The 13289-nt window shown below is 41.3% G+C and overlaps 1 protein-coding gene across 2 annotated transcripts in view; it reads right to left on the bottom strand.

Annotated features, from left to right (window-relative positions):
• Vmp1 (vacuole membrane protein 1) overlaps positions 1-13289 on the bottom strand; it is a 99761-nt gene that overhangs the window by 41423 nt on the left and 45049 nt on the right. For both annotated transcript variants that reach the window (XM_005350465.3, XM_013347563.2), the window contains exon 7: positions 11539-11670. In XM_005350465.3, the coding sequence (XP_005350522.1) occupies positions 11539-11670 (132 nt within the window). The remainder of the gene's footprint in view (positions 1-11538; positions 11671-13289) is intronic.

Raw genomic sequence — 13289 nt, forward strand, 5'->3', positions numbered from 1 at the left:
CCACCATCGCCCGGCCCCAGAATAATGAATGATCTTACTAGGTAAAAAAATTCTTTTAAGTCTTTAATACAAACTAGTAAGGGAAATATACAATTTATATTGAATATGGGCATTTAGTTTCAATACATAGATTAAGGTCAAATATTAGTCAAACACTGTCAGCTAAAAGAGAACATTCTCTTGAAATAAGACAAATCTAGAAACTGTAAATTAGTCTTTAAAGAGATGCTCAATATAAGTAGTTACCAAGTCTGGGCTGGTGGCCAAGACATCTAATCCCAGCTGCTGGGCAGCCTGATGTAGGAAGAGTGACAGCCTGGACAACTGAGCTGAGACACTGCCTCAAACTAAACCAAACCCAAAAGAAACAAGAGGAATGGGAATGTAGTTTAGTGGTAAAACATATGCCTAGCCTCAGGCTGACTCTCCACGGTAAGGACAGGCAGAAGAAGGCAGAAGAAGACTCATGCATGATAGTCGACAGAAAGAAAAGCTAACTAGAATGAATATGGAGAAAAAAAGAGCAGTCTACTAAAAGGTGAGGTTAGATTTTTGCATTTCTGATTCTGGTAATTCTGGTACAAAACAACACAGCAGAATACTGAAACAAATACATAAACAAATTTTACAAAATCAGCAATTCGGCATTATCCACCCCAAACAAAAACAAAAACAAACAAAACAAACAAAAAACCCCACAAATGGCAGGTTCTTTGGACAGATGGTATCAGGCAATCTGATCGACAGCAATCTTATCCAAGTAAATATGTGCAACATTCGTATTCTATTGTGTCAGCTGTACACACAAGAATAACAGCCTGGCCAGACTCCCTTCCTATTGCCTTTGTAGTAGCCAACAAGATAATCTTTGAACACATCAAGAAAATGAGTTACCTCTATTTCAAACTCTGCCTTGCACACACTAGGCAACTGCTCTAGCACTGAGCTTCAGCCTTTATCCTCTAAGGTCGTCAGCCTCCTTGTTATGTAGCTTATAGAATCAACAAATTACCGTGTAAGAATTTTCATGTTTCTACAACTTTGGGGTGTGTGTGACAGCAATTGTAACTAGGGCCCTGGAGCATGCTTAAGCACACTATCATTAAGCTGCAAAAGTTGTTTTATTCAATATGAACTAAAACTTCCAGGAGCTGGAGTGATGGCTGGCTCAGTGGTAAAGAGCATTCGCTAGTCTTCCAGAGGACCCGCCTTTGGTTCTCGGCACCTCTAACTCTCCAGCTTCAGGGGATTAGATGTCTTCTTCTGGCCTCTAGTGGTACCCAACACATATGTGTACAGACATACACGCACACTTACACACATTTAAAAATGAAAAGAAAACTGTAAGATATTTTTTTTGGGGGGGGGTCAAAACCATCTTTTTTGTCTTAACATATTTTTGCACATTTTAAAATCTCACAGCATGGAACCCCTATATGAATGGTCTGAAGTACAACACTGATGCCCAAACCAGGAAATTCTTCTGAGTCTGTTTTAAAAACTATTACCTAAAGTTAATGCATCCTCTGGGCTCAGATTCAGTTTCTCTGACTCTGCCCTTCTTTCTCCCAGCATTCAGCTTAGTCTTCCTCACCTAGCTCTGTTCTGCCCTATCAGGCCAAGACAGTTTCTTTATTCATTAACCAATAAAAGCAACACATAGACAGAAAAACCTCCCACACCAAACTCTCAGTGCATCCTTGGCCAAAAAATTCGCTCCCTGTCCCTCAGAGCGGGTGCTCCATGGTCTCAGAGGCCTTTACACCAAAGGAAGAAGTGCTTTGACCAGAGCCATAAAAAGTAGTTCTATTAGGCTGGAAAAGCAGGCACTTTGAACTACTCATGCCTTAGAATCAGTGAATAAAGGAGTTATTGAGCTGGGTGGAAGTGGTTGATGCTGACTCCCAGCTCAGTCTGGGGACCCATGATGCTTATTACAATGGAGGTGAGGAAGAGGGCATCTGAAATGAAGACATCCCTCCAAGCAGCTCGCAAAATCTGTAAGATATTTTAAAAATCTTTAAAAAAAGTTCTTACAGGGGCTAGAGAGTTGGCTCAGTGGTTAAGGGATTATGATCACTTGTTACAAAGGACCCTAGTTTGATTCCCAGCATCCACATGGAGGGTCTGTAATGATTTAGATAAAAGCACAGTTCCCCGAGGGGCGGCCAAGACGTGCAGCTAGGTCCCACCACCCGAGGCTTCTGTGGGTCCCAGGCGGGTGGGTGAGAGACCTTGGCGCAGCTGGTCCTATCCTGATCCTCCGTGGCAGGTGAGAAACTGATAGGCATGCCATGCAGAGAGAGGGTTTGGATATAGTTTATTCAGTGGATTAAGGAAGAAAAGGGAAGTGGGAGAGGGGGTGGAGAGGAAGAAAGGAGTGGAGGCTGCAGCAACCTCTTAGGAAGAAAGACAGGGGCAGAGAGAGCACAGGCTGGAAGTGGAAGGAAGATCCACTTGCCCTGGCAGAAGGGAGAATGGGTGGGGCTAGTCTCTTCAAGGGACAGGACAAGTGAGTAGTAGGTCATAACAGGCTCACCACCTCTTTGAGCACCAGGCATACATATGATGCAGATATTCATGCAGGAAAACACTTATACACACACTTAAAAAAAGCCCTCACAGGCTGGGTATGTTGTCACTTTTCTTTAATTCTGGCAGAGGTTGAGGTAGGCAGAGCTCACAAGAAATCATAGTAAGACCTCGTATCAAAAAACTAAAGCCTTACAATTTAACTTGTTCCTGTATATGTAATTTTTATCCCTCAACCCTTGCACTATAAAACTCAAAGATGCTGCCAGGTGGTGGTGGTGCACGCCTTTAATTCCAGTACTTGGCAGGAGGATCTCTGTGAGTTTGAGGCCAGCCTGATCTACAAAATGAGTTCCAGGATTGGTTCCATAGCTACTGGGAAACCCTGTCATGAAAAAACAAAGAAACAAAAACAACAACAAAATCCCCCCAAAAAACAGGACACACACACACACACACAAAACAAACAAACAAACAAAACACCAAACCAAAAAACAACCTCAAAGTTGCAAAGCTAGGCTTAGTGGTGCACACCCCTCACCCAGCAGTCCAGAGGCAGTGGAAGATACATTTCTGAGTTTAAGGCTAGCCAACATTATATGTTGAGTCTCTATCTTAACAGTTCAATCTTCAAGAGAAAATGACTTTAGTGTTCACCTAGTTTTATAGTATGTGTTGTAAACTAAAACTGAATTTTATGTGAACATGTTTCATGCAATGCTAGTTTGTCTTAATTGATAGCCCACCATTTCTTCAAGGACTCTACTGAATAAATAAATATATATATATATATATATATATATATATATATATATATATATACACACACACACACAGAACTAGGCAGGCTCTGTTAAAATGGCATATATTTGAAGACTCCTGTTTACAAACTCCTGTAGAGATAGAAGTCATAAACAATTTTAAAAGAAAGGGATAAGTTACCCAAAAAAGTCATACCTGGGACTCCAGTGGAATTCAGAGATACATTTGGAGGAATGGAAGGGATAAATAAAGAATGGGAAGGAATCAAAAAAGATATTTCAGGGGGCTGGAGAGATGGCTCAATGGCAAAGAGCACTTGCTGTTATTGCAGAGGACCTGGGTTCAACTCCCAGCACCCTCATGGTGGCTCCCAACCAGCAGTAAGTCTGCTTCCAGGGGATTCAAAGCCCTCTTCTACCTTCTGAAGACACTAGGCATGGAGACAGTACACATATGTACATGCAGACAAAACATAACTACATCTAAAACAAAAGAAAACAACAACACCAAAAACCCCTAAAAACAAAATTACCAGGTAGTTCAGGAAGAAAGGCTCCAGCCCTAGTCAAGCATGTTGGCAAATGACTATAATGTCGAGGCTTGGAAGGTTAATGCAGAAAGACCCTGAGTTCAAGGCTACCCTGGGCTATTACAGACCTTAAAAAACAAACAAACAAAAAACAACAGAACAACAATCAATTGCCTGGCATGGTAGTCTATACCTTTTTTTTTCTTCCGAGACAGGGTTTCTCTGTGGCTTTGGAGCCTGTCCTGGAACTAGCTTTGTAGACCAGGCTGGTCTCGAACTCAGAGATCCGCCTGCCTCTGCCTCCCGAGTGCTGGGATTAAAGGCGTGTGCCACCATCGCCCGGAGGTAGTCTATACCTTTAATCCCGGCTTTCGTAGGTAGGGGCAGAGGTGGATAGATCTGAGTTCAAGGATAGCTAGCTCAGTCTACTTAGTGAGTTCTAGACCTATACAGTGAGACCTTGTCTCAACAAGCAAAAACTACCACCATTACCAAAAACTCCAATCAGCTGACCTACCAATCACACATGAAGCACAAAGAAGCCCCAGTATAGGAATTTGATTGGTAAGAACGAGCAGAGACACATGCAGCTGAACGGACATGACAACCTTGCAAGCAGGTATGGAAAAGTGCTACATCACATAGCAGGGAAGGGACGTAAAGTATTCTAATTCCTCAGAGCAGGGTAATGTCTTTACAAGTTTAATAAATCATTACAGTGTGTATTTACTAAGAGCACCAAGCTCTGACCCCAGCAACTCCAGAGCTCACTCTTTTCAAAGGAATTTAACACGTTAAACAGGTATTCTAGCAAACCGATAGCCACTGCTGTTGGGTGGGAAGTGCAGCCCAATGGGAAATGGGTTACAAACAAAACTGCGACAAAACCAAAATCAATGTAGCATCTAAAAAAAAAAAAAAAAACCATTGAAGAAACATTAGATTGCTTTTGTAGGTTTGGTCCAAGAAAAGTTGTCTGGATTTTATACTGCATACAATTTGAGCAAAACCCAAATATTTCTGAATAGTCAAGTTCTTTTTTCTTTTGTAAAAGGGACTTACATTGCCCAGGCTGCCCCAAGCTTTCAGTAGTGGAGGGATGACCTTGAATTTTTGAGTTCTTGTTTCCTCTGACCTGCATCAGCAGGTAGATGCTGCTGAGGGATCAAGGACCGCATTCTGTGAAAGCCTTAGACAAGCACTCTACCAACTGAGCAGCAAAATTTCAAGAACAGGTTATTTATTGTTCAGAAAACTATTTTTCTCTGGATGGTGTTGAAAAAAATTAGGGTGAAAATTAGTAAAGAGTGAGTTCCAGGACAGCCAGGACTATATGGAGAAACACTGACTTAAAAAAACAGTCAGAGCCGGGCAGTGGTGGCGCACGCCTTTAATCCCAGCACTCGGGAGGCAGAGGCAGGCGAATCTCTGTGAGTTCGAGACCAGCCTGGTGTTCAAGAGCTAGTTCCAGGACAGGCTCCAAAACCACAGAGAAACCCTGTCTCGAAAAACCAACCAACAAACAAACAAACAAACAAAAAAAAAACCCAGTCAGGTTGGAGAGATAGCTCAGAGGTTCAGAGAACTGACTGCTGTTCCGGAGGTCCTGAGTTCAATTCCATCAACCAAATGATGGCTCATACCCATCTGTAATGAGCTCTGGTGCCAGGTGGATCTGAGTTCGAGGCCTATCTAGTCTACAGAACTAGTACCTGGACAGGCTCCAAAGCTACAGAGAAACCTATCTTGAAAAACCAACTAACTAACGAAACAAACAAAAAAGAAACCACTAGAAATGTAAAGTAGATAGCGAGACATATTTGAAAGAGTCATTCAGAAGCAAAGGAGCACAGAAATGGTGAGGACGCTGTGGAAGTAAATCCATCTTAAGGGATGACTGGAGACGGAGGCAAGGGAAAAAGTCAAGTGGTTGAGATATTAATCTGTTAGCAGCTTTCAAGTTTTATTTTTTTAATTGTATGAGTTTTGCATGCATGTATTTTTCTTCTTAAAAATCTATCTATGTCACGTGTATGAGCGTTTTGCCTACATGTATGTATGCACAATATCTGTGTGTCTGGTAAGTGAAGAGGCCAGAAGAGGGTGTTGGATCCTCAGGAACTGTAGTTACAGATGGTTTTAAGCCATCACCTGAGTAATGGGAATTGAGCTTAGATCCTCTAGAAGAGGCTAGAACTCACAGAGATCCTCCTGCCTCTGCCTCCTGGGTGCTGGGATTAAAGGCGTGCATCACCACCGCCTGGCTGAGATAGGGTTTCTCTGTAGCTTTAGAGCCTGTCCTGGAACTCACTCTGTATGCTGGCCTCAAACTCAGAGATCCGCCTGCCTCTGCCTCTCTGGAATTGAAGTCATGTGCCACCACTGCCCGGAAAGGCCAGTACTCTCCATGCTGAGCTATCTCTCCAGGTTCACTAGCTATATTTTTATTTTCTCAGTATTGAGAAATGGACCCAAAGATAAATTAGATTTTAACTTGAGGAAACTATGGAGATGACAATGAGGTTACAGATGGGGCTGGAGAGATGGCTAGGTGGTTAAAAGCACAAGTTACTCTTCTGGAGGACCTGTGTTCAATTCCTAGCTCTCACATGGCAACTCAATATGTTCTGTAAACTTTATTTCTGGAGATCTTATCCCTTTTCTGGCCTCTCTGAGTACCTGTCATCCACATCATTCAGCACACAGATATACATAGAGGCAAAACACTTATGTAATAAAAATAAATAATTACAAAACAAGTTACAGACAACAGGAACAAAGGCTTAAAAAGCTGGTCATGAAGAGAAAGATAAAGTCTAGTTTAAGCCATCTAGAACATAACTGGAGGGAGGCACTGAACATAGATCTGTGTGCTTGTGTGGCAAGTAGCATTCCTTCTCGGACTTTTTATTTTGAGATGGGGTCTCACTAAGATGCCCAGGTTGGTCTTAAACTTATGAGCCTTTAGCTTCAGCCTCCCCAGTACTAACAGAGCTACAGACCTACATTACCAGCCTAGTTTAGAACTCAACTTTTGGAAACACTGGATGCTCAAGGTCATTGGAAGCTGCCCTCATTCATGCCTATCTCCCCCAGATACAGAGTAAGAACAGCACAGAAAGCCAAGAGCAAAAGGAATTTAGTGGAAAAATACTGTCTACTTTCAATATGGCACTCACAAAGTAACTGAGATAATTATAAGGAATCAAAATATAAATCAACACATCATTGTTCTTTCTCTCAAAACAGCTATTACATGAATATCCAAACATTAGTCAGAAGTAGAATTTAAGTAAATATGTAGCTTGAACATTGTTACTGAGCAACAATTTGAGTAAAATCTACATGTTCCCTTTAACCCACTTGGAGAGAACATGACAAAGCAACCAGTGCCAAGGTTATGTGTGTGTGTGTTTGATTTATTTAGACTTCCTGCTGATAAATTTATTCCACTAAAGTACTTTACCTTCAAGAACTAAAAATAAATTTTAAAAACTATTTCAAACAATCTTTAAGTCATGTTTTACAGCTATTCATTTTACTTTATTATTTTAATTATAGTTGATCCACGTTCCCTTGTTTACTGCTCTTATCAAAAGAGATGGTCTACATCTGTCTATATGAACAGTCCAATGTTAGAGAGGTTGTGTAACCATTCTGGTGTGATTACCAAAGAAGTTTTAAACCACCATCAAGAAGGCACCATGGAAGGTATATCGGGCTAGCATGTCTTGAACATGTCATTAATAGCTGCCGAATCAAACGTGAGGTAAAATTAAATCACCTTGAAGCAAGGCTGGTGGCACAAGGTCGTAATCCCAGCGTTTGAGGAAGGAATGTAGCAAGTTCAAGGACTACTAGGGCTAGCCAGAATGTTGAAGGCCACTATGGGACAACTTAGTTTGACATTACCTCAAAATAAAAAGCAAAGAAGAAGGCCGAAAATACAGCTCAGTGACAGAGGACTCACCCGGCATGTGCAAGGCCCTAGGATTGACTGTACTACAGAAAAGTAAGATGAAAACAACAAATTCATTGGAGAGAAATTAGGTTCCTACATTGCGGCATATGCAGAATTATTTTTTACATGGTGTTTTCTGAGACAGTCTTGTTATTTAGCTCAGGTTGGTCCTGTTGGGCCCCGCTGGAGCTGGAGTTACAGGTGGCTGTGAAATGGTCAATACAGGAGGACCTGCTCTGGGTCCTCTGGAGGAATAGGAAGTGTCGTTAACTACCGAGCTGCCTCTCTAGCCCCTAGCTCTTCACCTTTCATTACACCTAGTACAATTATTGCTAAATTGTGGTACAGTAAACACAATGCTAATCCCTAGAGCCAGAAAATGGGCTTGGACTTTGGCTAGGTGAGCCACTGGCCCTGTGATCTTGAGTGGGTTTCTTTGCTCAAATCAGGGATAGGCCAAGTGCAGTGGAATAATCCCAGCAACTAGAAAGTACAGTCAGATTTTGTGTCTACTGCAGAAATGAAACAAACTTCTAACTTGGGCCTAGCAGAACGGCCCCCACAAAGAAGGGTAGCAGCAAGAAGACGAAGGGCCATTCTGCCATCAAGGAGGTGGTCACTCAAAAACACACAATCAAGTTCACAAAATATGGAGTGGGCTTCCTGAAGCGTGCCCCTTGTTCATTCAAAAAAATCTGGAAATCTGCCATGAAGGAGATAGGAACCGCAGATGTGCAGACCGATACCAGGCTCACTAAAGTCATCCGGGCAAAGGAGTAAGGAATGTTATGTATCACATCCATTACATTTGTCCAGAAATCATAATGATGATAAGGGCTCATCAAGCAAGCCCTACAGATTGGTAACTTACACGTCTGTTACCATGCGCAAAAATCTACAATCAATGTGGATGAGAACTAATTTTCTGAATCACAAAGCTGCAGAACTGCTCACAACAACAAACCAATGAAAAACCAGGGATAATGCCTTTTACTTCATAGTATGGCAAGGCAATTTATTCAACTGTTTAATACACTGGTTTTTATTGATCTTAGAAAATAGTAAAAGCACAGTTATCATGTATGAGTTAATATTTTTCTTATTATTTAACTAAATAATTTTCTAATTTGTATGGCAATTGATGTAGCTATAAGTAAGATATTGAGTAAACATTTTAAAGAGATCACTCTTGTAGACCAGACTGGCCTTGAATTCAGAGATCTGCCTGCTTCTGCCTCCTGAGTGCTGGAATTAAAGGTGTGCGCCACCACCTCCTGACCTCAGATAGAACATTCTTAAAGAGCACACAGCTGGGGATGTAGTTCAGTGATACAGTGTCTGTCCAGCAATGAACAAGGTCCCGGATTCGATCTTCAGCACAGCAAGAAGCAAAAGCTCTAGGTGTCCAATTTCTGATTTAAAGGACATAAGATACATATAGTTTGCTTTCTTCACTTTTAAGATAAGCAAATATGAAGTTAGTAAGAAATGCATAGTTATCCTACAAATCATGTTTGAAATTACTGGCATAAAGTCCAAAAAGATTAAAAACAACCCAAACCTTATAATCATTGTGTGCCATCTCATCTAATTTTCAAGACTCAAAACAGACGAAGTCGGATTAGAAAAGATCCAATCAAAAGTAACAGAAATATCAGGGCCACATGAGAAGTATGAAGGATGAGCACTTTCACAGTGGGTAGGGAAAGCCAAACTGGGCTGGGTCTTTAAGAACTCCAATTATAGACACAAGATAAAAGTATGACTGCTGTCTTTCTTCATCACATTCCAGGTCTGAAGTTTTGAAATTGAGCTTTTCAATAGCAACAAGTGTATGGAATGAATTATCTCCACATAAAAAAACTGCTAAGAATAAAATGAGCCGTAAGTCCGCTGTTCCAGTCAATGTAGGGTGTGGTAGGACAAGACCTTTGAAAGGTATTCCAGAGAAACAAAGCCCTCATTACACATCTGTGAGCAGGATGGACAGATGTTCTTTTTCGGAATCATTAACTATTAATAGGGTGATTGTGTTATTTGGCTAATCAGATAACTGACAATAAAGCAGTTCCTACTTAAAAATAACCCAGAGAGGGCGATAGTGCAATTGGTAAGGCTGGTAAAGCACTGGCCACAAGCACGGGGATGCCCAGCACTCCCGTGGAATCTCAGTGTGGGGGCACATCTTCCTAATGCCAGTTGGAGATAGGTGGATCCTGGGACTCACTGGTCAGCCAACCCACCCTACCTGCTGAGCTCCAGGACAAGAGACCCATCTCTTGGGTCAGTGGGAGGCTCAGCAGGTAAAGGAGCTTGCTACCAAGCCCGACAATCTGAGTCTGAGCTCCTGGACCCACACAGTGGAACATAATCAAGCTGCCCTTTGATCTCCACATAGGCACAATGACCCCTGAACTACATACACAAACGTAAAAAAAGTAGACTTATAACAGCCTCGCCCCTCGCAATACCAGCACCAGAGCCTGAAAATGCCTTCCAGGATCAAGTATAAGATATGATTTTTTTCTCTCCCAAGTTCCTCCTGTTTAATGTTTTCTTTTGGAGATAAGATTATTTTCTTAAGTTTCTGTTTCCTTTAATTTGAAATCAGCAAAGTTCTAAATCTCAGTCATATGAGGTTTGTTAGATACAACTGTAGAGGGAGGAAACAAAAGGAATTCACTTTACACAACGGTCACTGCCTTAATTTCTTTTTTATCTGTGGTGTTTTCTAAGGCCATCCTTTAAAGGTTCAATATTTGCCAATGTTCTGAGGCATTTTCCTACTACTAAACCACTGCTCCTTAGATTGAGCAAAATGGTTGGCACATAGGTTTTATGGGGGGAGGGGTAAGCTTGCCTAAGCCTGGAATTTGGGTTTTTATTGACCTGGCTCACCCTGTCTATACTGAGGATGCTCTAGAACATTCAAAGGTAAAGTAGGACTGATCTGAATCGCTAAAATCCAATGACACAAGCAAGCCGCTTACTCACTTGCTGCTTTCTAACTGTTTAAAAACATTACATAATGTTTACATTCCCTCAGCAAACACCTTCATAGCTGTAAGCACTGTGTGTTTTCACGTCAGGATGAAATCCCAAGGCTGTTTTCAAGGAGGAAATGGCCACGGCAGAGCTAGCCAGAGCTGCAGTATTTACTGTACACCTGTAATCCTTATGCGTGCAAGTCATCTCAGGCTGCAAAACTATCTTTATCTCAAGAAATAAACAAAAGCCAATAGTAACTTACAAAAAGAACCTGGGTGTGGCGTGCACATGTAACACACACACACACACACACACACACACACACACACACACACACACACACTTTTGAAGCAAATAAGTGACATTTATCTGTTCCCAGAGGGAGAAAAGTGGCTTTTGATTTTCTAACTACCAGTCTCTTAGGAAAAAACAACCAACAAAGGCAGTGTTTAGGCTTCTCTCCTCCAAGAAGTAGGGACATGACGTAGGGTCCCTTGCATGCTGTGCAAAGACTGTATCAGGAACCCATCCTCCCAGTCTCTGGTCATCATTTGTACTTTCGATATTTCTGCATATTCTGTCCCAGGTCATATTTTGCTTTGTTTTTACTTTGGCAGTTTTCTTTCTTACAGCAACTACTAACCATTAGACCTTAGTAACAGCTGACTCAGAGACTGCAGTCTGTTCTCCCACTGTTCTTACTTGCACACCCTTAGCAGTAACAGCTGAGTTGGGGACTAGAATTCCACCCTCCAGTTGTTCTTACCTGTGCACCCTCTGCATGTTCCAGCATCTCTTCAAATTCCTGGTACTCTTCATCGTCTGGTTCAGTTCCTGAAAGACGAGCTGCCCTGGCCATGAAATATGGAGGCAGCTCTCCAATGGCTGTACCAATACCCTGCGTGGAAAGACAAAAACAAAAACATTCTCTAGGTTTGGTTTTAGCACAGTGACACAATAAAACAAATTATTGTTTCTATATTTCCAAAAGCATTTTGAGATAGGATGTGTACATCTGATACATAAGTCAAAGTTTGAGAGTCTGAGTCATAGCCATAATTCTGACTTGTAAGCAAGGTAAGATAATAAATAAATAGATTCAGAGACACTCCTAGGCACATGACAGACTCAAAATAGCATCTCTCCTTAGGTTCTGGTGTTTTTCTTAGAACGTCCTTCACTTTTTAATCCAAATGATGTGATAAGAAGAAAGAAGATCAGAAGTTGAAGCTAGTTTGGGCTACAAAGTAAAATCTATCTCAAAAACAAAACCAGACCCTCCAAACATGAAACAAAAATCACCAGTATAGCTGTTAGGTTAAAATTCTCTAGCATATTCCAGGTAATCTTTTCTTTCTTTTCTTTTCTTTTTTCTTTTTTTTTTTTTAAAATAAAACCTTGAAACAAACTGCAGCCAAGAAGTCCCTGAAAACTCAGCATCAGGATGGGTCATTGTTACAACAGGATTTAAAAATGTTTCACTTCCTCACTGTGATTCACATTTCAGTCACTTTGTAGACTGATGTTTTTGAGGAGGTTTTCACTGTTGTTTTTCCTTAATCGGTTCAGGACATAAAGATGAAAACCAAGTTTAGCTTTAAGTGGCTTAAATACCAGACAGGCCATAATAGGACAGAGGACAGTCTCTGGAGAAACCTTCACCCTGCGCCAGACAGACCTGGTCCTCTGCTCTGAGTCACAGTGAATAAAAGGGCTTGCTAGCTCACAAAATAAACTTAACTCTTTTATCTTGCTCTGCTTTAAATGCACTGGAAGAATCTTGAAGGGATGGAGAGATGGCTCTGTAGTTAAACGTGCATACAGCTCTTGTAGAGGCCCCAAATTTGGTATCCAGCACCGGCATCAGGGACTTCACAACTGCCTGAATCTCCACCTCCTGGGGACCCATTTGTCCTCTGCAGGCAACCGCACTCACATGTGCACACATCCACATATATACATATGCTTAAACTATGATTAAAAATAAATTTAAAAAGTCAGGTGTGGTGATGTACCCCTTTAATCCCAGTAACTCATCAGGCAGAGGCAGGCAGATGTCTGTGAGTTTAAGGTCTTGTCTAAAAAGAATCATTGAAGGAAAGTATCAAATTTAAACATTTTGTGTCATTAGTGTGTAAAAACAGCAGTCTCCAAGTATAAATCCATTATCTACATGTGAAATAAGAACTTTGGAAAAGTTTTACCAAAAGCAATCTACAGATTCAATGCAATGCCCATCAAAATCCCAGCAAGATTCTTCACAGACCTCGAAAGAACGGCACTCAACTTCATTCGGTAAAGCAAAAAAACCCAGGATAGCCAAAACAATCCTGTACAATAAAACAACTTCTGGAGGCATCACAATCCCTGACTTCAAACTCTCCTACAGAGCTACAGTACTAAAAACAGCCTGGTATTGGTATAGGAACAGACAGGAGGACCAATGGAACTGAATAGAAGACCAGACATCAATCCACACATCTTCGAACACCTGATTTTTGACAAAGAAGCAAAAAA

This window comes from Microtus ochrogaster, chromosome 7, assembly GCF_000317375.1.
Source record: "Microtus ochrogaster isolate Prairie Vole_2 chromosome 7, MicOch1.0, whole genome shotgun sequence".
Classification (NCBI taxonomy): domain Eukaryota; kingdom Metazoa; phylum Chordata; class Mammalia; order Rodentia; family Cricetidae; genus Microtus; species Microtus ochrogaster.